Source organism: Lepidochelys kempii, chromosome 23, assembly GCF_965140265.1.
Source record: "Lepidochelys kempii isolate rLepKem1 chromosome 23, rLepKem1.hap2, whole genome shotgun sequence".
Classification (NCBI taxonomy): Eukaryota; Metazoa; Chordata; order Testudines; family Cheloniidae; genus Lepidochelys; species Lepidochelys kempii.
The window spans coordinates 5,336,055-5,358,578 of NC_133278.1; the positions used below are offsets into that span (position 1 = coordinate 5,336,055).

A 22,524-nucleotide genomic window follows, 5' to 3' on the forward strand; every position below is an offset into this window, starting at 1 on the left:
GCCCCGCCCCCTACCGAGACTCCACCCCCACCGACCTTCCTTCAGGCTCCGCCCCTTAGCCACCCCCAACCCGGCTCCGTCCCCGCCCTGACCCTCCCTAGGCTCCGCCCCCACCAACCTCCCTCTAGGCTCCGCCCCTTATCAACCCCAACCGGGCTCCGCCCCTCCCTAGGTTCCAACCCATAGCAACCTCCCACCAGGTTCAACCAGCCCCCTCTCAGCCCCGCCCCTTCCCCAACCCCCCCTCAGCCCCTCCCCCCCTCAGCCCCGCCCCTTCCCCACCCCCCCACCCACTGCCCCTCCCCCCCTCAGCCCCGCCCCTTCCCCACCCCCCCACCCACTGCCCCTCCCCTCCCCTTCCTCCCCTCCAGCACCCACTGCTCCCTCCCTCACCCCCCCACCAGACTCCCCCAGCAGGAGGTTTCTCTGGAGGGTCAGGGAGATGAGCCCCGCCCCAGGGAGGGACACGCCCCACACAGACAGGGAGGCAGAAAGGCCCAGGACCAGCGACTCTTGATTTGGCCTCTTTATTAGGCCAAGAGCCAGGCCCGTAGCTGTGCAGTTTCTGCTCCTCTCCCCCTCCCCCCTGAGTATCTTTGCCCTGGAGGGGCCGGCTCTGCCCCGCCCCATCAGCTCTCTGGTTTCTGCTCCTGCTCCGTGCCGCCACCGCCGGGCTCTGGCAGCTCCTCAGGCTGGCTGACCGGCTGGGGCCCGCCGGGTGCCGGCTCGTCGGGCGTGAGGCTCTCGGGCTTGCTCTCCGCTCCCTCGTCAGCAGCGCTGCTGGCTCCCGCCTCCTTGCTCTTCGCTTCCTGGTAGGGGGCAGGGAAAGGGGGCAGACAAGATGCCTCATGGAGACACCCCAGCCCTGCAGCCGGATGGACCAATGGGACCCGTTCCGGAGCTGGATTCTAGCTTTAACTGCCACCCTGACCCCCAAGAGGGGATCATGTCCCTAACTGAGACCTCAACGACCCCTCACTTATCCTGGGGCACTCCCACCCCACCCCAAGATCTCTACATCAGCCTTGGTTTCCTGGCCGCAGGCAGGAAGGGGAGGAGCCAAAGGCACTGGATAGGCCCTTGGCTCCATGCTTTGGTCAATCAGACCAGTTGGGGTGGAGCAGCCCTGCCCCCAGGGCAGATTGGCTCAAGCGGCAAGCAGGGCAGGGTCACTGGCTGCACAGGGGTTTGGCAGCAGGAGCCACCTTGGCTACCATGGGGCAGGGCCCTTGATGCTGCAGTGTTTGGGGAGCGCCCTCTGGTGGCCGGCAGAGCTCTCCTTACCCCCCTCTGTGCAAGGGGACACTGGGAGGCCAAGAAGAAGTAGGAAGCTCTAAGGCCAGCGAGGGGTTAATGGGACCCTGGCTGTGTGCAGCCCTGACTCTATGCACGAGCTCTGCCAAGTGCCTGTCCGTGCCCAGAACGTACCTTCGCAGGTAGGGGCCCCTCCACGCTGGAGTCCAACAGGGACCCATCTCCGCCTGAACCCTCCTCTTCCTCCTGCATGCTAATGAAAATGGTGGGCGTCTCCACCTCGGGCCCCTCCTCCCGGAAGTCCATCGGCTCCTCGGCAGGCAGTGGTGCCAGGGCATGGGCAGGACGCGGCTGGCTGGCTGGCTGCTTCAGTTTCTGTTCCTCCTCCAGCTGGCGTTTGAGTGCCTTCTCCTGGGCCAGCCGCAGAGCGATCATGTCCTGGGACATGCGTGGGAGGAGAGGCGCGGGCTCCTGCTCCTCCTGCCGGGCGATAAAGCACCGTCAGCCAGGGAAGGGACCCCTCCCCATCCCTTCGAGTCAGGGTAGCAAAGGACTCCGCTCAGAGAGTCTGGGCTGGGGACCCCGCTCCCTGCCAGCCCGCGGGGGAAATAGATGAGGCCCATCCCACAGACCCTGGGCCTCTGCAGCAGAGCATTCAGACCAGCCCTGTGGCTAGAGTCCCACCCCCAGCACCTTCTTGAGCCCACAGCTCTGTTCTGCACCTTCAGGTACCGGCTTACTCCCTCCCCAGCCCAGTTCCTAGCCTCCCAGCCCAGGCGTCTCCGCTCACCTCCTCCAGCGGCTGGGAGTCCTTCACCTCCACCTCCTGCTTGCTGCTGGCTTCCAGGATGGCCATGGTGGAGTTGGGGACATGCGCTTGCTGTGCGGGATGGGGAGGGGAAAGAGGGGCCGGGTGAGCAAGTCATGCAGGAGCCAGCTGCCCTGGGTCCGGGGCTCCAGCCTCTCCCCTGCCCTGGGAACAGCCAGCTCCCAACTGGAGAGAGAGGCTGGCCCGTAAGGACCTATGATTCTATGACCTACCCTGGGACGGGGGCAGAGTTGTCCTAGGGAGCAGTCACTAGTCGCAGCAGGTGAGTTTAAAGGCTGAGCACGAGCTGGCTGACTGAGGTGTGGTATCCCCTAGGGGAGAGCTGGGAGCCCCACTGCTGGGGGTACACAGCCAAACAGGGGCAGAGCCCAGCACACTAGGGAGCAATCTTGCATCAGGCTCCAGGGGGCACTGTGACTAGGACCATCCTCCTCCTCCCACTGAGGGCTGGTGACACACAGCCTGACTCCCCACCTGCCCCAGTAAAGGGTGGGGATGCTGGAGCCCCGAGGGAACTGGGTAAGAACAAACCCTAAAGAAAGCTCCATTCCCTACACCCCCACCTTCATTAGACTGACGGGAAGCACTGCATGCTGGGGCCCTGCAGTCTGTCCCCATTATTAAAGGGAAGGACAGCTACATACCCCACCATCACTTGTGCCCCCCGCCAGATTACACTCAGCCCCCAATCTCCTGCATGACTCCCCCCCAGCCCTCCAGGGAGCAGGCCAGTACCTGGTGCGGAGTGAAGGAGCGGACATGGGCCAGCAGCGGCTCCCGCAGCTCGGGGCACTTCTCGAAGACGGCGTTGAGCTGCTGTGGAGGGAGCTGCAGGATGACCTGGAAGGACTGGGGCTTGGTGCGCTGGCAGCATTTGATGAAGCCCTCCCACACTTTGGGGTACTTCCACACCTGGGAGGGCAAAGGGGGGTGGTTAAGAGGGGCCTTTTCACTATGCCCTCCCCTGCACACCCACACATGGGCACAAGGGGCAGCGAATTCAGCCAGCCCTCCATGTGTCAGCGGGTCACACTGGGGGTGGAGAAGCCGACCCAGAGGCAGTGCTGAAAGCCAGGGCAGCTGGAGGAGCAGCAAGGGGGCAAGGCACACCTGGAGTGGGGCAGAGGCCTGGCATTGTCACATGCACCTCCGGAGCCCGCGCCCGAGGGGGAGCAGGACTGAGAAATGAAGAGACCTGGGCTGTCTGGGGGACAGGTGAAGAGCTGCCCCGCCCCAGCTACTTTGGAGAAAATCGCTTTCCTTGGCGTGAGGATGCTGCCACCTCTGGGGAGGAACCTGGCGGCCAGTCAATAGCCAGACGCCACCAGCGCATGGCAGTTTAGGACAGGAAGTGCAGACTAAGTGCAAGGAGTGGGGGCTGAGGGAGGCCGAAGAGAGGAGAGGGGGAACGGGCCAGGACAGTGGATTGAACAGAAGCCAGCGACGGGATCTTAGCGTTATGGCTCAGCAGGGAGAGGACAATGCCAGCTCCAGAGCCCCCTACCTCCGGGGCACTAGCTTAACAAGGCCTCAACAATAAGAGCGCCCTCTGTGGATCACCACCACCCCCCCCACACACACTCCTTAGGAGCCCTGGGATTTCCAGGGGCTAACCCAACCCAGCTTAGCTTGTGCCGGGGTCCCAGCGCTAGGCTGCCTGGCCAGGCTGCAGGAGGTGCCGCGGGGCCGGGTTCCCACCTGCTTCATGATGAGGCGGGACAGGACGTTCATGACGAAGCCACCCAGGCGTGGGTACATGGTCAGTGACTGGATGACCGTCCTCATGAGCAGCATGGGCAGGGGGCTCTGCTCCATCAGCTGCTGCATCACCACGGCCAGCACCTCCGACGTGTAGACGTTCCTCTCGCCGAAACACAGGTTGGTGGCTGTGGTGGGGAAGAGATGACGTCAGCCAAGGCTGCCGGGGATTCGGGGGTGCGGCTGAGACACACGGAGGGGCAGAGAAGAGAGCAGGGGGTAGGTTGCCAGTGGGCACGAGACGAGAACCCCGGAGTCCTGGCTTCCACCCGTGGGCCAGTTAAGGGGAAGGAGAAAGGGGCAGCACAGTGGCGCAAGCAGCCAAAGGGCTGGCCCAGCAGACGCAGCCGTCCCTGCTGTCCGAATCTGCCCCGGGCTCCGGCACCCCCTTACCTTTGATGATGGATTTCATGTCGCACTTGGTGGAGTCGATGTTGTGCAAGGCGATGAGCAGCTCCCCAGGGTTCAGGGGGGACACGGCCGAATTCCCTTCGCCTGCACAAGGCAAAGAGGGGGAGGCTGAGCTGGGAGGCCGGGCTGTCTGCGCAGACCCACTGTGCCCTAGTGGGAGGCTTGTACTGGGCGGCCTAGGGCCCTGCTGCCCAGATCAGTTTCTCCCCAGGCTCCCAACGAGAGACAAGATGGGGCTCCTGAAACTTTCCATGCTCAGGCTTCTCCCTGGCTGGGCCAGGGGGCGTGAAGCTCCCACCCCCGCCTGGAATGGACGTGGCAGGACTGACCCCCAATTGTCCTCGCACTGAGCGTTATGTCACCATTGCCCCGCCAGGGTCCATTGGCACCAGCCCATCTCCCAGCATCATGTCAGCAGCTGGCCCCGCAGAACGGGGAAATCGCAGCCCTTCGGCTCAGCTCCCAGCTCAGCACCTACCGTGCTGCGTCCCCAAGAGGCGGTTGAACACCTCCTTCACCACGATGGGGTTCAGCTTGATGAGCTTGGGCAGAGCCTGGATCACCTCTTTCTGCGGGAGGGAGAGGGAGAGCTTGGCAGATATCGGTTATGCCACACAACCCTCCGGCCCCACTCTAAATGGAACCCAGGAGTCCTGGCTCCCAGCCCCCTCTTAACCCCCACTCTAACCACTAGAGCCTACTGCCTCCCATAAGAACAGTCTCCACTAGGCAGTGGCTGTCCAGCCACTACCCCCACTCCGGCCATGGCAGCAGCTGGGCCAGGCAAGCTGCCAGGAGCCCTGCCTGGCTCAGCAGCACCCGCCAGACCCCATGGGGTCCTACCTTCTCCAGCCCGTTGAGGACGGGGATGAGGAACCGGACGTCCGGGAGCCGCTTGTGGTAGAGATCACGAACTCGCTTCACCAGCTCGGGAGATGGGGGCACTGTGAGAGCAAGGGCAGGTTGTGACGAAGTGGGACTGTTCTTAATGTTTCCTCTGAATAGTGTGGGGGTGCCTCGGTTTCCCCTAGGCAGTTCTTAAGTATCTAGGGGGTGGGGTAAGGGTGTATGATCATTGCAGAGTCCTAGAGGGCAGGTGTGTGCAGGGGTCTGGACACAGAGATTGGCCGACACCCTGTTTCCTGGCAACTGATGGCCTGGCCCTTCCTCCCTGCAAGGTGAGAGCTAAAGAGTTGGAGAACAAAGGAATCAGGTGACCTCCTCGCCCCGGAAAGGGGAAAGCCCGGGGGAGGGGCTGGAGGGAGTTTTCAGTTTGGGGCTGGCTGGAGACATGGAGTGAAGGGCAGACCTGGTTATCTAGCTCACTGCCCCCCAAAATGGACTCAGCTGAGGGGTCCGGTTCTCTTCACCTACAAGCTCTGTGTTAGACCATGTTCCTGTCGTCTAATAAACCTTCTGTTTTACTGGCTGGCTGAGAGTCACGTCTGACTGCAAAGTTGGGTTGCAAGACCCTCTGGCTTCCCCAGGAGCCCCGCCTAGGCGGACTCGCTGTGGGACGCGCACGGAGGGGCAGAGGATGCTGAATGCTCCGAGGTCAGACCCAGGAAGGTGGAAGCTGTGTGAGCTGTGTGTCCTGAAGACAGGCTTCTCCCAGAAAGGAGACTTCCCCAGAGTCCTGACTGGCTTCGTAGGAAGCAGTTCCAGAGCATTGCCCGGGGACTCCGTGACACAGGCCAACGCTGGGGGAGGGACTAGAGATCAGCAGGAGGAGCCCAGCGCTGGTCTGTGTGTGTGTGTGGGTGGGGGGAGGACGAACGCTTGAGGAAGCAACATTCCCATTTAAGGGGAAACCGAGGCACAGGGCAGGACAGACAGCCAGGGAGAAAAGCGAGCAGGCCTGCTCTAGCCCTCCGAATGCCCACCCATCTGGAGGGCAGTGCCAACTGGGGCGGGTACAGTGGCAGCGTGGGGTGGGGATACCTTTATCTGTCAGGCTGTGCAGGCAGCGGGTCACCAGGGTCTCAGCCCCTTTGGGGCAGTTCTCCACCAGCAGCAGCAGCTCCGGGGAGTTCATCCCCATCCCGCGGATCTGGGCAAGGAGGGGAGAGAAGGAAGAGGCAGTCTCAGAGCAGAATCACCACGGATGGCGGGGGGGGGGAAAGGAACCAACTGTGCCGAGTCAGCACACGCAACAGGGCCGTGGCCTCCCCACCAAGCCCCAAGGGAACCCAGCTAGTGGAATGCAGCTGAGTACCCCAAACCCCCACGCTCCTGGGACCCTCCCCACCCTGCTGCAAGGTAGCCCAGCAGCCGGCTAACCCGATCTGTGCAGCACGGCCAGGTAATGCTCTTTGTTTCCACCTCCCCCCGTCCCGCAGAGGTTGGAGCCTGCACGGGACACTCCAGCTTTAGGTTCTGTTCAGAAAAGGCAAAGGGGGATGGACAGAGGCTGTAAGATCACAGACCCAAGGCTGGCTGCCCACCAGAGATGGCTTTGAGCCACAGGCAGGAGCAGTCTGGAGGATAACAGGGTTATAAGGAATGGCCAGCATGGATTTGTCAAGAACAAATCATCCCAACCCAACCTCATTTCCTCCTCCAACAGGGGTACTGATCTCAGAGGTAGGGGAAAGCAGTCGGCAGGATCCAGCTTGATTTCAGTCGGGTTGAACAGTTCCACCTGACAGTCTCAGAGCAAACTAGGGAAATGTGCTCTACGTGGAATTGCTCTAAGGTGGGGGCACAAAGCGCCGTTACCAATGGTTCGCTGCCTAACTGAGAGGACGTGTCTCCCGGGGTCCCACAGGAGCTGGCCTTGGGTCTGCTACCATTCAGTATTTCCATTGCTGACCCAGAGATCGGAGTGGAGAGTGCGATTATAAAATCTGCAGCTGACACCGAGGTGGGAGGGGCTGCGAGCACTTTGGAGGGTTAGGACTCAGCAAGAAGAAATCCCATCAAGACAGGCGCAAAGTACTGTACTTAGGAAGGAAAATATCAAACGCACAACTACAAAACAAGGACCAACTAGGGGGTCGTACTGCTGAAAAGGAGCTGGGCGTTAGAGTGGATCACAAATTGAATGCGAGCCAAGAACGTGATGCAGCCGTGAAAAAGGCGAACATTGTTCTGGGTGTATTAACAGAAGCGTCACAGGAAAGACACGGGACATAACTATCCTTCTGTACTTGGCACCGGGGAAGGCCCCAGCTGGAGGGCTGGGTCCAGTTCTGGGCGCCGCACTTCAGGAAAGATGCGGACAAAGTGGAGAGAGTCCACAGAAGAGCAAGAGAAATGATCCAAGGTTTCGAAAACCTGGCCTAGGAGGAAAGGTTAAAAAAACCAGGTACGTTTAGCATTTAGAAAAGCCTGAGCGGCGAGTGGAGAACAGTCATCAAATTCGTTAAGGGCTGGTATAGAGGACGGAGATCCAGCATCCTACCTTCAGTGGACATGGCGAACAAGAAGCTATGGGCTTAATCTGCAGTGAGGGAGACTGAGGTAAGATATTAGGACCAAAACTTTCCAACTCTCAGCGGAGTTCAGCTCTGGAACACGCTTCCCAGGGAAGCTGTGGGATCCCCATCCAGAGAGGATTTTAAGACCAGGCTGACCGACCTGGCACGGCTGGTCTAGGTTTACTTGGCCGGGCCTCAGCGCAGGGGGCTGGGCTTGGTGAGCTCGAGGCCCCTTCCAGCTGGACACTTCTGGACTCCAGAACAGCTGATCAACCCAGTTTTAAGCCAGCTGTCAATCATCCATTAACCCTTTATTTCTAACCTGAACCTTAATAGAAAGTGTGACCCATCTGCCTGGATCATTATTAGGTGTATTACGGTAGCGCCTAGGAACCACAGTCACAGGCAGGACCCCACTGTACTTTTGCTTTGCTATTGGGTGTATTACGGGAGCATCTTAGGAGTCCCAGTCACAGAGCAGCCCCCCCATGGTGCTAGGGGCTGTACAGACAGCCCTGCCCCAAGAGCCTAGCTTTGAATTCAGTCTCCAGCCCTGGGCTCAGACAACTCCAAGTCATCGGGCCCCGGCGCCCCTTTGCTTTGGGGTCAGCCTTACAGCAGCCACAGTTCGCTGTCCCCACCTGCACAGATAGCCCTGTACCCTAAGCAGCGGGTCCCCGCAGAGCCTTTCCCGGCTTGCTCACCGGCTGCTCGATGACCCGCAGCACGGTGCGCTTGATGTCAGCGATGGCCTCTGTGTAGACCGACGCCAGCTCATGGATCAGCTTGTGGTTCTGCGGCAGCAGGGCCAGGTACAGGTACAGACACTGCTTGACGGTCTCCTCGGTCCAGGGAGCAGCCACCTCTGCATGACAAGGGCGCGGGCGGGGCGGGAGATCAGTTGTGGGGCTCCCAGCCAACAACAGCAGCTGGAGAACCACTGGGAAGAGCAGCGGCCGCCCCGACCTCCAGCGCCAGCCCGCACCCAGGGCGCCAGTCCAGCAGGAAGACAAGGGACAGGCTCAGACTTCAGGGAAGAGCCAGCAGCTGGCCCGATTAACTCTAAGGAGGGGCTCTCTGATCCGCGGCTATGGAAGCAGCAGATGGCTACCAGCACAGCGGGGTTGGAGTGCTAACCACAGCAATGCCAGCTCGCGGGCAGAACCCAGCCACGGGCCTGAGATGCCCAGGAATTCCCCGCGGCTACGAGCACAGATCTCCTTCCTCCGATCACCGAGCGGGGAGCAGCCATCAGCACCAGGCTGGGACTGGTGCCAGCACTGTAGGGGAGATCTGACCCACCAACTAGCGACACTGAGGACTGCCCCCCAGGGACAGCAGCCCACGTTCATTGGTTGTCCCCCAGCCATGCACGGCCCTGCCTTGTTACCCGTGTCCTTGTCGGCGCCGAAGAGCACAGATGGGGGGTTGGGGTGCACCAGGAGCTGTAGGTAGTTCAGTGCAAACTTCTCCACGTACTCCCGCAGCTGGTCCTTCTCGTACATGCGCTTGATGAAGAGGATCGCCTGCTGGCGGACCTGCAGGGCAGACGCGGCATGTGAGGGGAGTGCTCACCCAGCACTGAGAGGCAGCCACCTCTGAGGCAGGGGCAGCTCAAGACAGCTGCACAGCAACGCCACACGAGCGCTCCAGGCCGGGAATCACACCCCTGGCTAGCTGCTGGGGGACAGAGGCCTGGGATCTGGCTAGGACGGCACTGGGAACCCTCCGTCTTGCTCAGGACGCTGGGGGAGCAGTGAGGAATCTGAGTTACAGGTCTCATCGGCAGGATTCCTGAGCCTTTGTGGCCAGAGCGGTGGGAGCCTGGCCTGAGGCAGTATCTGGGGGGATGAGCAGGGCTGAGTGAATGCACAGAGGGGCTGGACGATACCACAAGACACCGGCCCCCGGTTGCCTGACGCACCTTGTCCTTCTCATGGGAGCTGAGGTCCAGCAGCACGTGCAGATACTGGAACTGCCTGGACGGACGCTTGAAGATCAGGTCCCGGAGGGTGGACATCCCCAGGTAGGTGCGGCTCTGCGACAGACGACCCCAGTGAGCAGATGGTCCCCCAGGGGCTCGGCTCTGCACCCCCCCTCCCCCCACTGTAGGCTTGGGAATCGGCTCCATGCATTCAGCCGGAGGAGCTTCATCTAACGCGGACAGGCAAGTGCCAGGTGAGGGACGCGGGCGGTGGGGCAGGAATCACAGGAGCCTGCCCGCAGATATTGGGTGCAAACACCATGTGATGGGGAGATACCAGCCCCACCCTGTCCCCCTGCAAGAGGGATCAGTGGGGTCAGTTAGGATCTTCTTAGGCAAGGACGGTGCCTCTTGAATAGCTGCTCTCCCCACTCTGCTCCTCGAACCCACCTCATCCTCGCAGTACTTGCGGATCACCTCCAGGGCGCTCTCTGTGATGAGTGGGGCTTCCAGCACCACCTTGGTGAAGATCCTGTAGGGGGCGCACACACAGACCATTACCAGCAGGCTGCGGCCCCAACGTTCCCTTTGAAAAGGGGCCCTTCGCCTGCCCCTGAGATGCAGCCACTTCTGGGGTGGGCCAGGGATGGAAAAGGGAGAGAACCCCTGCCCCATGACATTATCCAAGTCACTTCCTCAGCTGGGCAAGAGATGTTTAGGACAGGAAGTGCAGGCAGATGTCTCCTGCTGAGAGTGCCGTCTCCACAGCCCTTGTGCCCCCTGCTGGGATGGAGCGAGGATGCTCACTGCTGTGTGATGGGGACACCTGCCCCCTGGAAAACCTTCCTAGCGTGGCAGGGAAGGCCAGGCTGGCAGCCCCACGACACGGCAGGGAGCTGGTCCCAGCAGGAGCGTTAGTTACGCTACAGGAATCCGGGCTGGGTGCTGGTCTAAGGCAGGTGATGCTGATGGGAGCCCTAGCTGCCACAGGCAGGACACTGCTGGGAGGAAGCTCGCAGCACTGGAGCCCTAGCTAGGCACTACTGGGAGGAAGCTCACAGCACGGACATCCCAGCAGGGTCGCAGCTCATGGCACAGGCAAAGCTCACCCCCCACACCGAGGCTAGTCTAGGTCCAGACCAGTGACTCAGGCCAGGAAGGCTCCACCTCTCAGCTCCTCCCCCCCAAAGCTCAGCCCACATAGTGGGGACACCCACCCATCCTTCTGGTCTGGCTTCTCCTGCAGGCCAGAGAGCAGGCCAATGAGGCACTCGTCGTAGCTGTCCAGGGAGCCGGCGGGGAACGTGCTCAAGTAGGCATTGTACTCCTGGTACAGCCAGGCAAAGGCCAGGTCCAGCCGGTTGCGGATGTCGTCCAGGATGAAGGCCAAGACCTCGCTCTTCAGGGGCACGTCAAACTGGGTCACCAGGGATGAGAGGATCTTGACACGGGCCTGGTGGGGAGGGGAGAGGGGAGGGTCAGGCATGGACGGTACCCAGGCCCTGCCCCTCTGCGGCTGAGCCGGTGCCTACCTGGGCCGCCCCGCTGCAAGCGACGGCTCTCTCCGAGCACAGGATCCGCTTCACGGCTCCCAGCTTCAGCTTCTCCATCTGCACGTCCGTCAGTGGCTTGATCGCGTCGCTCAGGCGGAAAACCTTCTTGCGCCCACCGGCGCCCGCCAGCCTGGAGCAGGGAGTTAGAGTGTGGCTCAGCGCCGGAGGCGGACATGGTGTGTAACATTCTCACGAACCACCCACGCCTCAGGGTACCCATTTGGCTTGGTAGCACTACCCACCGGGCACAGCAGGAAGGCCTCAGGCATCTGGGTGGTGGGAACGCGCCGTCAGGAGCTGGCTGGACTCAACATACGTCATGTGGGATTGGGGAAAATCAGTGCCTGAGTGTTAACGGCCGCAGGGGGCTCAGGCAGGACCAGAAACTCAGCAGGGCTTGGCAGATGGAGGACAACGGACTTGAGGGGGCAGAGAGGTGTGTTAACAATGGGAACACAGAGACCCCGTGAGGGACCCCACAGGAGCCTGGCCTGGCTCCCGCCAGGACCAACTGCCATAACCTCCGATCCTCTTCGCTGACCTAAAGCCCTCCCAATGGTATTTGTGGTTCACAATCAAACTGGAAGGGCACATGGAGTGGAGTCCCACAGGGATCAGTTTTGGGTCCAGTTCTGTTCAATATCTTCATCAATGATTTAGATAATGGCATAGAGAGGGCACTTATAAAGTGTGTGGACGATACCAAGCTGGGAGGGGTTGCAAGTGCTTGGGAGGATAGGATTATAATTCAAAATGATCTGGACAAACTGGAGAAATGGTCTGAAGGAAATAGGATGAAATTCAATAAGGACAAATACAAAGTGCTGGACTTGGGAAGGAACAATCAGTTGCACACATACAAACTGGGAAATGACTGCCCAGGAAGGAGTACTGCGGAAAGGGATCTGGGGGCCATCGTGGACCACAAGCTAAATATGAGTCAACAGTGTAATGCCGTTGCAAAAAAAGCGAACATCATTCTGGGATGTATTAGCAGGAGTATTGTAAGCAAGACACGAGAAGTAATTCTTCCGCTCTACTCTGATATGACCTCAGCTGGAGTATTGTGTCCAGTTCTGGGCGCCACATTTCAGGAAAGATGTGGACAAACTGGAGAGTCCAGAGAAGAGCAACAAAAAATGATGAAAGGTCTGGAAAACATGAGCCATGAGGGAAGACTGAACAAACTGGGTTTGTTTAGTCTGGAGAAGAGAAGACTGAGTAGGGACATGATAACAGTTTCAAGTACATAAAAGGCTGTCACAAGGAGGAAATGAAAATTGTTCTCATTAACCTCTGAGAACAGGACAAGAAGCGATGGGTTAAATTGCAGCCAGGGCGGACATTAGGAACAAGTTCCTGTCAGGGTGGTTAAGCCCTGGAACAAATCGCCCAGGGAGGTTTGGAATCTCCGTCCCTGGAGGTTTTTAAGAGCAGGTTGGACAAACAGCTGGCAGGGGCGGGCGTGAGTGCAGGGGGCTGGGCTAGTTGTCCTCTCCAGGTCCCTCCTAAGCCTGCGATTCTATGATGCTCTGGTGCAGGGACTCGGAGCCTGTTTGTAAAGGGCTGCCTGGTGGCGCTGCAGATACTGACTGACAGGCACTGATCCCCAATGGGGCAAAACCTCTCTGAGCAGGAGTCTGCCTGTCAGACTGGCTGGGCAGAGCTCCCAGCGGGCAGCAGGGGGTGCTGCAGCAGAGCCAGCCTGGGAGGCGCCAGCCTGCCCTGGAAAGGGCCACGACCTCTTGGGGTACCTCCTGGGAGACTATAAACCCCAGGCACAGCACAGACCCTGAGGGCCCTCCCCCTCACCTGGTCTGGGTGGCCGGGATGATGGGCTCTGGGCGCCGCTTGGCCTGGGGGGCCTCTTGCTCCAGGAGGATGGTGACGCAGCCCTGCGCCCCCAGCACGGAGATGGCCTGCCCTTGAGACAGCGAGGACAGGCGCCGTTTGATCAGCACGCTCTCAGGCTTCACCAGCTTCTCCTCCTTCGGCTCCTCCTTCAGCAGCTTGGTGTGTTCCACGCCTGGAGGACGGGGAGAGGAGCCTGTGCCAAGGAGCCGACTCACTCACGGTGCCCTCGCGAGGCCAGGCAGAGCCATTCAGCCCCCGGCCACCACCCCAGAGGAAGGAGAGAGGAGCCAGGAAACAAGAGCTGCAACTACCCCCAGCTCTGCCGAGGCCCCTCAAACACAATCCACAGCCCCCTGCCAGCCCCCCCCGAGCTCCGCCTGTGCCCCTCCCTCCTGACCCGCAGCCCCCTGCTAGCCCAGCCCTGGAGTCCCCCCAGCTCTGCTGGTACCCCGCACTCCTGACCTGCAGTGCCCCCGCCCACTGGAAACCATTCACCCCCAGCAGGCAGCGAGGAATCTTGTGGATGGAGAGGGCTCCCGAAGTCTGGAGAGGCAGGGAGCCGATGAGCAGGGGAGATGGCACTGAGTCTGAGGTCTCCCAGACGCTAGCTCCCCTTCCCCCAGAGCTCTATCTGTGCTACAAGGGAGACCTCCGCTCCCCCAGCAGACGTACCTGGCCCAAGCCCTGCAGCCGTCATCTGGGTGGCCATCAGGCGGGCGAGATGCTTGATCTGGGCGTCTGTGCCAGCCGACTCCACGGGGGTGTAGGTGGCTTGGAAGGAGGCGGGCATGGTGTCAGGCAGGTACACCATGCTGATGAGCACCTGAGGCAGGAGAGCCAGGACATGGCCGTGATGCAGCCTGCCGGGGGATGCCCTGCAGAGGGCGGTGCTCTTATGGGCCCCAGGCCCTGCGCTCTAGGCCCAGCGCCGTTTCCAGCAGTGAGGCCTCCCCGGCTTCCCACCAGGCCAGCGGGTTAGAGACCAGGCTGCAGGGAGAGCGCCCTCTGCTCAGCCCCCGCCCAAGCGCCCTGCAGCCCAGGGCCCCCCAGTGGCATACTGGGGTCACTACTGATTGCAAGGCAAGATGGATTGCAAGCTGAGCCCCCTGCCCCACTCCCCGCAGCACAGCGTCCCCTAGCGCCATCGCACCGAGGTCAGCACTGACTGCGAGGGGAGAGCGCCCCCTGCTGAGCCCTGTCCCGCGCCCTGATCCCCCTGGATTCCCTCACAGGTCTCCCATCCAGCACGCCTGACGCTCTTTAGCTTGTGAGCTGTAACAGGAGCCACTGCTCAAGGCCTGGCGGTTGCAGCCCAACACACCCCTCCCCGGGCAGCATGTCTAAGCGGGGGGGGGTGCATTTCAGGGGACTCAGGGACCCACCAGCACCGAGCCAGGGCCCAACCTCACCCACCAGATTGGCCACATTGTCCGGCGTCAGCAGGGGCTGCAGGAACTCGGCCGTGATGTCCGTGTCCGAATGGGTGCTGGTCTGGGCAGAGGGCTTGGGTGGTGGCGCAGCTGCTTGCTCCAGATCCTTATCCTCATCGTCCTCCCCGAGGGGTGGCTCTGTGCCGTAGAGGCCTGGGGTTAGAGTCAAGGGGCACTGCCAGCCCCAGACAGCCAGGACTGGCACCATCTCCACCCCGGGCTCGGCAGCGGAGAGCTGGCTCCTGGCAGGTGCCACAGAGCGGATGCCGTGTGCACACAGAGCTTCACCTTCCCAGCAGCCCCTGGGACCAGAACCTTGGGGTCCACAGCTGGTACGGCCCCAGCAGAGGGGAGGCAGCTTCTGCCCCACACGCTACCCCCTGCCAACCTTACCCAGCCCTGGGGAGGGATTTCACTGCCTTAGAAACCCGACCTCTAAGGACAAGCTGGCTGCTCCAGGCCTCTGGATCCCCGACTTTGCTGCGCAGGCTGCACCCAGGGGCCCAATTCAGATGATGCCTGGGACACCAGTGCTCCCATGCCCCCACAGCGCCCCCTGCTGGGAGAGGCTGGGACTGGAGTAGCCAGGAGCTCTCCCCACAGCGCCCCCTGCTGGGAGAGGCTGGGACTGGAGTAGCCAGGAGCTCTCCCCACAGCGCCCCCTGCTGGGAGAGGCTGGGACTGGAGTAACTGAACTGGAACTGGAGTAACTGAGCTGTTCCCTTGATCACCTCCCTCTGGGAACTGGGACAAACTCACTGCACAGGGGGCCACCCAGACAGCTCTCAGCTGCCTGCACCCCATCTCCCAAGGCACCCCACCCACCGAAACGGTTGCTGCTAAATGGGGCCTCCCAGCAGAGCGAGGCCTGCCCTGCCCGCTCACCCATCTTCATCTTCTTCAGGGCTGGGTCGCTCTCGTCCCGCGGGCGCTTGCGCGGCTCCTTCAGGCTGGGCATGCTGCGGGTGATCTCGGCCTGCTGGGTGCCCAGGTCCACCAGCAGGGTGGTGATCTGCGCCTGGAACTCGAAGGACGAGGGGTGCTTCAGCACGCTCAGCAGGTGCAGCTTCAGGTTCTTGCGTACGCTGCTCACCTGGGACTTAGCCAGTGTCGGCGGCAGGTTGGCTGGCGGGAGGGCGACATGGAAGGGGCGTCAGGTACGCAGGAGGGGGGCTGCCCCAGAAGGGACCCGCTGTAGGATGGAGGCTTGGGCTAGGCCTGAGGTCTGGCTCTGGGTAGGAAGCGGGGTGCAGGGCAAGGCAGAGGGTCAGGACTCCTGGGTAGGAAGCGGGGTGCAGAGTGGGGGAGGGGCAGGACTCCTGGGTTCTATTGCTGGACAGGGAGTGGTGGGGTGGCTGGGAGTCAGGACAAGTGTTGGGATTTCATTCATTAACACACACAAAGCCCTTTGGGCTCCCTGGCTGAAGCCCTGGAGAGGACCCGGGGAAGCCCCCGGCCGACTGCTGCATCCAGTGGCTCAGGCCAGGGATGGGGGTCCCGAGGCAGAGCCCGGCCAGGGGGCAGTGCTTACCATGCAGGGTCTCGTAGGCCTGGATCACTTCAGCCATGAACATGGGCCGCTGGCGGGCAATGGAGGCCAGGGAGCCCAGCGCCGCTGTGAGGTTGATGCTGGAGATGGCCGGGTGCACCATGAACTTCAGCAGCTGCTCCAGGGCCGCCTTGCCCTCCTCCCACAACACATCTGAAAGGCAGGAGTGGGCGGGGTCACGGCACAGGCCGCAAGCCGTGGGCTGGGTGGGGGACAGCTGTTAGTGGTGGAGAGGCCACGTGCCAACAGGCAGTGGGACCCCAACAGATCACCCGACCCGGCTCCTAGAGCCCTGCTGGGCCCCCACTCACTGTGTTTGATATAGGGGTGGTCCTTGGGGATGCGGTCGAGGCTGATGTCGTTCTCATGGCGCTTGGGCACGTCTGAGTCGGGCATGCGGGGCGACAGCGTGATGATCAGCCCCTCCACGAACTTGATGGCGTGGGTGCGGATGCCGTCGTTGTCCGAGTCCAGCAGCAGGATGATGTCGCTGGCCATGGCCGACACCATCTCCCAGCAGGCCTCCTGCAGGTCGTTGATGACCTTGGACTTCACCATCCACTGCCGGGAGCCAGAAGGGAGGGGTGAGTGCCCAGGCCGGCCGCCAAGCACTGATGACCCCCGACAGCTGGGGTGGGGAGCACAGTGCCCCCTACGGGGAGAGGCCGGGCCTGGAGTAGCCGGTCGCTGCCCACACAGCCAGCGTCCCACCCCATTCTCCACAGTGCCCCCTGCTGGGAGAAGCTGGGGCTGCAGCAGCCAGGCGCTCCTCCCCCAGCCAGTGCCCCCTGCTGGGAGAGGCGTGGGCTGCGCAGGCTGGCCGAGGGGCGCTCACCTGCAGCGCCACCTTGTAGAGCTGGGTCATGGCGAGGATGGCCTTCTTCACCACGTTGACGTTCTCGTCCTTCAGCAGCATGTTCAGGTTGGCGATGAGCTTCAGGAGCAGCTCGATATCCCGTTTGCTGGGGGTGGTGGGGAGACAGACAGCGCTGGCTGGAGGTGGGGCAAGCAGCTACTGCAGCAACCAGACCCTCATCCAGGACCAGAGCAATTGGCTTCTATGGAAACCTCACCCCTTGTACAAGTGGGGAAACTGAGGCAGGGGGAGGGAGTTGCCACGGTCACACAGGGAGTCAATGGCAGATCAAGGCACAGTACCCAGGAGTTCTGGCTCCCAGCCCCCTCGCCCTAACCACTTGACTCCATTCCCCTCCCACAGCTAGGAATAGAACCCAGGAGTCCTGACTCTTCGCAGCCCCTGTTGTAACCTACCAGGCCCTGCTCACAACAGGGATCTTAGCTGGAGACAAGGGATAAGCGCCTGCCCCACCCTGGACACCCCCCGCCTCAGGGAAAAGCCCAGTCCCACCGGTCCGTAGGTAGCCGACTTCCCTTCTGCAGGCTGCTGCTGGGATGCTCCTGTGCTGGCTGAAGGGAGCTCCCAGACTCAGCCCCTCCCAGCAGGGGGTGCTGTAGGGAGCGGGGTGGGAGAGTCCCAGCGGCTGCGGCCTGTGGGACATGGGGCAGGAGCGCTGGCTGGCTGGGGCTCCCATCTAGGTGCTGTACAGACCTGTAGCACCCTGAGGGCTTGGAAGCTGTGGGGGAAGGAGAATTACACCCAGTGGCTCCGGGATGCAGCAGCCAATCTGTCCTTACCAGGCCTCTTCTATGAAGCCGATGACAAACTTCCGCACCTCGATGGATTTGTCCGCCTGGAAGGCGATGATCTCCTGCAGCCGGAGAGGCAGGCGGTCAGGGCCGGCCTCAGCTGCCCAGCGGGCAGCAGAGCTGGCCGAGAGGGGGAAGCGGGGCCAGGGCAGAGCTAGAGTGCCCCCGAGTCAGGGCAGGGAGGAGGCTGCGGAAAGCTTTAGGTTAGGCCCAGGTGAGAATATTCACACTCCACGGGCCTGTGTTTGACACTGAGCAGTCTAAGCCACCAGCCCTGGCACTGCCCAGGACACGCCAGGCTTGAGGGGCATCTGGGGCTCCAGCTGGAAACCCAGGCAGCCTTTGGGCAGCCGCTCATACCTCACCCCCTGCCCCCCAAGCCATGGGCCTGCTGCGCAGGGAGTTAATGCTCTGTGTCAGTCAGAGGAGTTCTCCACCTCACTCAGCCGTCACAGGGTCATGGGGGCCACTGAGTGAAGGGCCTGCAGAGCCAGTGGTACTGCACCGGCCCTTGCCACGGGCACGAGGAGAGTCGGGACAGGCTGTTTTCAGAGTCGTTCCTGGCACCCCAAAGCGGCGCCCAGGGCTACTCACATCCAGGAAGTTATCCAGCAGCGTGGGGTCCTTGTTTATAATTAGCTCCTGGACCTGTGGGGAAAGAGGAACGGCAGGGGGTGAGACTCGGGCGGATGGAGGGGTTTGCAGCATCAGCCATCGCCCATCTGCCTCCCCCCAGCGCAGCACCCTGCCCCACGGACCCAGCCGCCATCCAGCATTTCTGCGACACCAAAGAACTCCACACAGAGCCATGTGAGCCCAGCAGCAGGTCTTGTCCCTGCAAGGAGCCAGGTGGAATCAGAGAATCCCAGGGAAGCCAAAGAGGGGCTAATGGCTAGAGAGACGGGGAAGGTGTGGGTCCTTATGAGAAGGCCAGGGAGGAATCTGAGAGGCATGAAAGAAAAGCTGATGCTATTTGACCCTAGCCCTGCTGTCTACACCTTTGACAGGCAGGCACAGGACCTCGTGCCCCTCTACAGCTCTTCCCAGCACCCTGCATTCCAGCCCACTGTCATCCCATTGCTGCAGGGAGGAGCAGCGGTTTTGCTCACCTGTTTGAGGAGGTTGATTTTAGAGTCGTTGCTGATCAGGGCAGCTTGGTTTAACAGATCCACCACCTGCAGAGAGAGGAGGCACCAAGGAATTCAAGATTGGCCTGGCTCCTCTCGCAAGACAGATCAAGCTGACGAAGGAGGCAACACCCAAGGGCCAAGCTAGGCTGGGAGCTCAGGACAGTCCTAAGTTCACCACTCATGCGGCACAAAGCAGCACCACAAGCAGGGATGGCAATGAAGTTAGAAGTCCTGCCCGGTACAGAGGGACTCCACACAGGTAGCTCAGGAGGGGTACGTGACCAATGGCGACAGCTGCCCTGGTGACAGACACCTGTCCCACTTGCATTATGGTAGTGCCTAGATCAGGGCCTCATCGTGCTAGAACAGACCCATTGCAAGAGATGGTCCCTGCCCAAAAAAGCTTCCAATCTAAACCCTTAGCTAGACAGGACTTTACCCACACCTAGTTTCCTCCAGCGTGGATGCTGCTGTACCAGTATAAAGGTGCTTACATTGGTGTGGGGAAGGGGAATTCCAGGATAAGGCACTTTGATGCCAAAGTAACTGAGTCCACGCCAGGTTGCACCAGTGCTATATACCAGGAAAAGTAACACATCCCGACCCTGCGTTAGTGACCCTGGGATAAAAGCCGTGCAGACAAGACACGCAAAAGATGGAGGGGAACCAGGCCCAGAGAGAAGGAGGGATGTGCCAAAGGTCACCCAGTAGGGCAGTGGCAGAGTCGGGATAGATGCCAGGTCTGCGAAGTCCCAGCCCTGCCCCCAGACTACGCTGCCTCGCAAGAACCAGACAGAGCCAGTAAACACCCTGTACAGAAGGATCACTGAGGGGCACAGCACGTGGCCCCAACATTTAGCCCCTCAGGACACCCATTGAAACTGGACTGTAATTGGCAAGAGAGGTGAGCAGACTGTAACCTGTTCCACAAACCCCGGCGCCAGCCACTCCCCCTGCCCAGGGGCTGGAACAGAGTTGCTGCCCCCTAGAGGGAAAGGCCCTTATCCTAGTCATGACACCCTCCACGGAGCCAGCCATGCCCCCTGCTGGGGTTGGTGACCCCTAAAGGGGAAAGGCCCTGTATCCCATTCCCCCAACCCCTGGGCAGCCAGTGCCCAAGACCTGGGGCCGGATCAGAGCCACCTCTCTTGTCCCTGGTCTAGGGCTAAAAGGGACCAGGGCCTGACTCCCAGCCCACTTGAATGTTCAGCCTTCACCGACCGCTCCCCGCCCCACGCACCCGCTCCGAGGTGGTCATGCTGTCGGTGCCGCTGCCCTCCTCCTGGGTGAAGAACTGGGAGGCGATGCTCATGCGGGCGTTGCTGCCCTCCCCTGCGCGGCTGGTCATGGTGACGCGGGCACCCGGCGCACGAGCCGTTCCCAGCCGAGAGTGGGATGCCCCTGCCAAGGGGTCTGTGCCCAGCGCTGGACGGGCGAGAGGGCAGCTCTGTGTTCCCGGCCCAGGGGCTCTCAGCTCAAGCTGCTAACGAGGAGACTAATTAGCACCCTGCCCCCCAGAATCCCCAGCTCCCCCCACATGAAAGCCCAGGACACCCCATCACCCCAGTCTAACATCCCCACACCCAGATACCCCCCAGGCCTCCCTGACGCCACCCCGGCCTGGATGCCCTGTTACCCCACAGGACCCCCAGCCTGCCCCACTGCCCCTATGGGATACCTATTGGCCCCACCCTCCCCCCATTATCACCGCCCCAGGCCTCCCCCAGGGATCACATCACCTCAGGGCAGCCCTCCCTTAGCCTCCAGGCTCGCTACCCCCCCTCGCCGGCCTCCTCCCCATTGTAAACCCCCTTCCCTCCCTCGCCGGCCCCCTCCCCATTGTAAACCCCCCCCTCCTCGCCGGCCCCCTCCCCATTGTAACCCCCCCCTCGCCGGCCCCCTCCCTCCCCATTGTAACCCCCCCCCCTCGCCGGCCCCCTCCCCATTGTAACCCCCCCCCTCCTCGCCGGCCCCCTCCCTCCCCATTGTAACCCCCCTCCTCCTCGCCGGCCCCCTCCCTCCCCATTGTAACCCCCCTCCTCCTCGCCGGCCCCCTCCCTCCCCATTGTAACCCCCCCCCTCCTCGCCGGCCCCCTCCCTCCCCATTGTAACCCCCCCCCCTCCTCGCCGGCCCCCTCCCCATTGTAACCCCCCCCTCCTCGCCGGCCCCCTCCCCATTGTAACCCCCCCCTCGCCGGCCCCCTCCCTCCCCATTGTAACCCCCCCCCCCTCGCCGGCCCCCTCCCCATTGTAACCCCCCCCCTCCTCGCCGGCCCCCTCCCCATTGTAACCCCCCCCTCCTCGCCGGCCCCCTCCTCCCCATTGTAACCCCCCCCCTCCTCGCCGGCCCCCTCCCTCCCCATTGTAACCCCCCTCCTCCTCGCCGGCCCCCTCCCTCCCCATTGTAACCCCCCTCCTCCTCGCCGGCCCCCTCCCCATTGTAACCCCCCCCCTCCTCGCCGGCCCCCTCCCTCCCCATTGTAACCCCCCCCCTCCTCGCCGGCCCCCTCCCCATTGTAACCCCCCCCTCCTCGCCGGCCCCCTCCCCATTGTAACCCCCCCCCTCCTCGCCGGCCCCCTCCCCATTGTAACCCCCCCCCTCCTCGCCGGCCCCCTCCTCCCCATTGTAACCCCCCCCCTCCTCGCCGGCCCCCTCCCCCGCGCTCGCTCACTCACTCGCCCGCCCCAAGCCGCGGGCCCTCACCCTCCGCGCTGCCCCCTCCCGGCGCCATCTTCCCCCGGCCCGGGCGGTGCGCACTGCGCAGGCGCGCGCCGCAAGGCCGCCTGGGTCATGTAGTTCTGTTGCGTGAAGGGGGGGCCGTGGCGGGGCCGCCGCGGTGGGTGCTGGGTAACCGAGTCCATCGCCTGCTGCTGCCTGCCGGGTGGGGTGGATGGTACAGCTCCTTCCTGCCCTTTGACCCATGACCCCAGCCACAGCGACCTCTCCTGGTGCCCTTTGACCCTTGGCCCCACCGCCCTGCTCACAGCAACCTCCCTTTGATGCCCTTTGACCCCTGACCCCAACCTCAGCAGCCTCCCCGGTCTCTGAGGCGGAGGCGCGGCCAGGGGGCTCCACGTGCTGCTTCCGCCCTCAGGCGCTGCCCCCGCAGCTCCCATTGGGGCCCAGTTCCCGGCCAATGGGAGCTGCGGAGCCAGCGCTCATGGTGGCGGCAGAGCGCAGAGTCCCCCTGGCCACCCCTGTGCCTCGGAGCCAGAGGGAGATGTGGCCCCTTCCGGGGAGCTGCGCAGAGCCGGGTAGGGAGCCGACCGGCTTCTCACCAACCGGACGCCTGACGACCCTGCACTATCGGGACTAATGGCGTCCCGGGCATACATCGGTCGGGATGCGGGAGAAAGAGTTAATTATCGGCACAGTCCTGATTTTATCGGGGCGTCTGGCCACCCTACTCCCCAATGCCCTTTGATCCCTGACCCCACAGCCCCAATCCCAGTGATCTCCCCCCACCCCCACCCCCAGTGGACATAGACCTGGATCTCACCCCACCCGTGGCCCGGATGTTTTTCCTCCACCTTTGCACCCGTCCCCCAGGCCAGGGCTACGGCCCCCTCCCAAAGCTTTTCACGCCCTGGTGCGGGCGGCCCCATTGGGCCCAGCCCATAAGGAGGCAGGAGGTTGTTTGGGTCTTTGGCTCATGTCCTTCCAGAAAACAAAACTTTGACACGGCCAGCGTGCAGCCCTGGTGAGATCTTCCATGCTGTGCGGCTCCTCTGGTCAACAGCTGGT

The 22,524-nt window shown here is 62.2% G+C and overlaps 1 protein-coding gene across 7 annotated transcripts; it reads right to left on the reverse strand.

Moving 5' to 3' along the window:
- Positions 1-511: 511 nt before the first annotated feature.
- On the reverse strand, positions 512-21,556 carry SYMPK (symplekin scaffold protein). 7 transcript variants are annotated; one of them, XM_073321395.1, is made up of 27 exons: positions 21,484-21,556; positions 20,020-20,262; positions 18,759-18,824; positions 18,244-18,297; positions 17,638-17,711; positions 16,817-16,943; positions 16,293-16,542; positions 15,964-16,134; positions 15,318-15,557; positions 14,416-14,570; positions 13,675-13,825; positions 12,961-13,195; positions 11,128-11,278; positions 10,813-11,048; positions 10,046-10,127; positions 9,596-9,709; positions 9,062-9,209; positions 8,376-8,536; positions 6,194-6,302; positions 5,096-5,196; positions 4,731-4,821; positions 4,235-4,336; positions 3,782-3,969; positions 2,819-2,995; positions 2,045-2,134; positions 1,429-1,734; positions 512-809 (listed from the first exon to the last, which is right to left on the reverse strand). In XM_073321395.1, the coding sequence occupies exons 2-27, from the start codon at positions 20,125-20,127 to the stop codon at positions 630-632; spliced, it is 3,867 nt and encodes a 1,288-aa protein (XP_073177496.1). In that variant the 5' UTR covers positions 20,128-20,262; positions 21,484-21,556; the 3' UTR covers positions 512-629. The 7 variants fall into 7 exon arrangements, with proteins under 7 accessions (XP_073177496.1, XP_073177495.1, XP_073177493.1 ...); XM_073321394.1 differs by having other exon boundaries at positions 14,416-14,585; XM_073321392.1 differs by having other exon boundaries at positions 12,961-13,174; positions 20,020-20,259; positions 21,456-21,533.
- Positions 21,557-22,524: the final 968 nt, after the last annotated feature.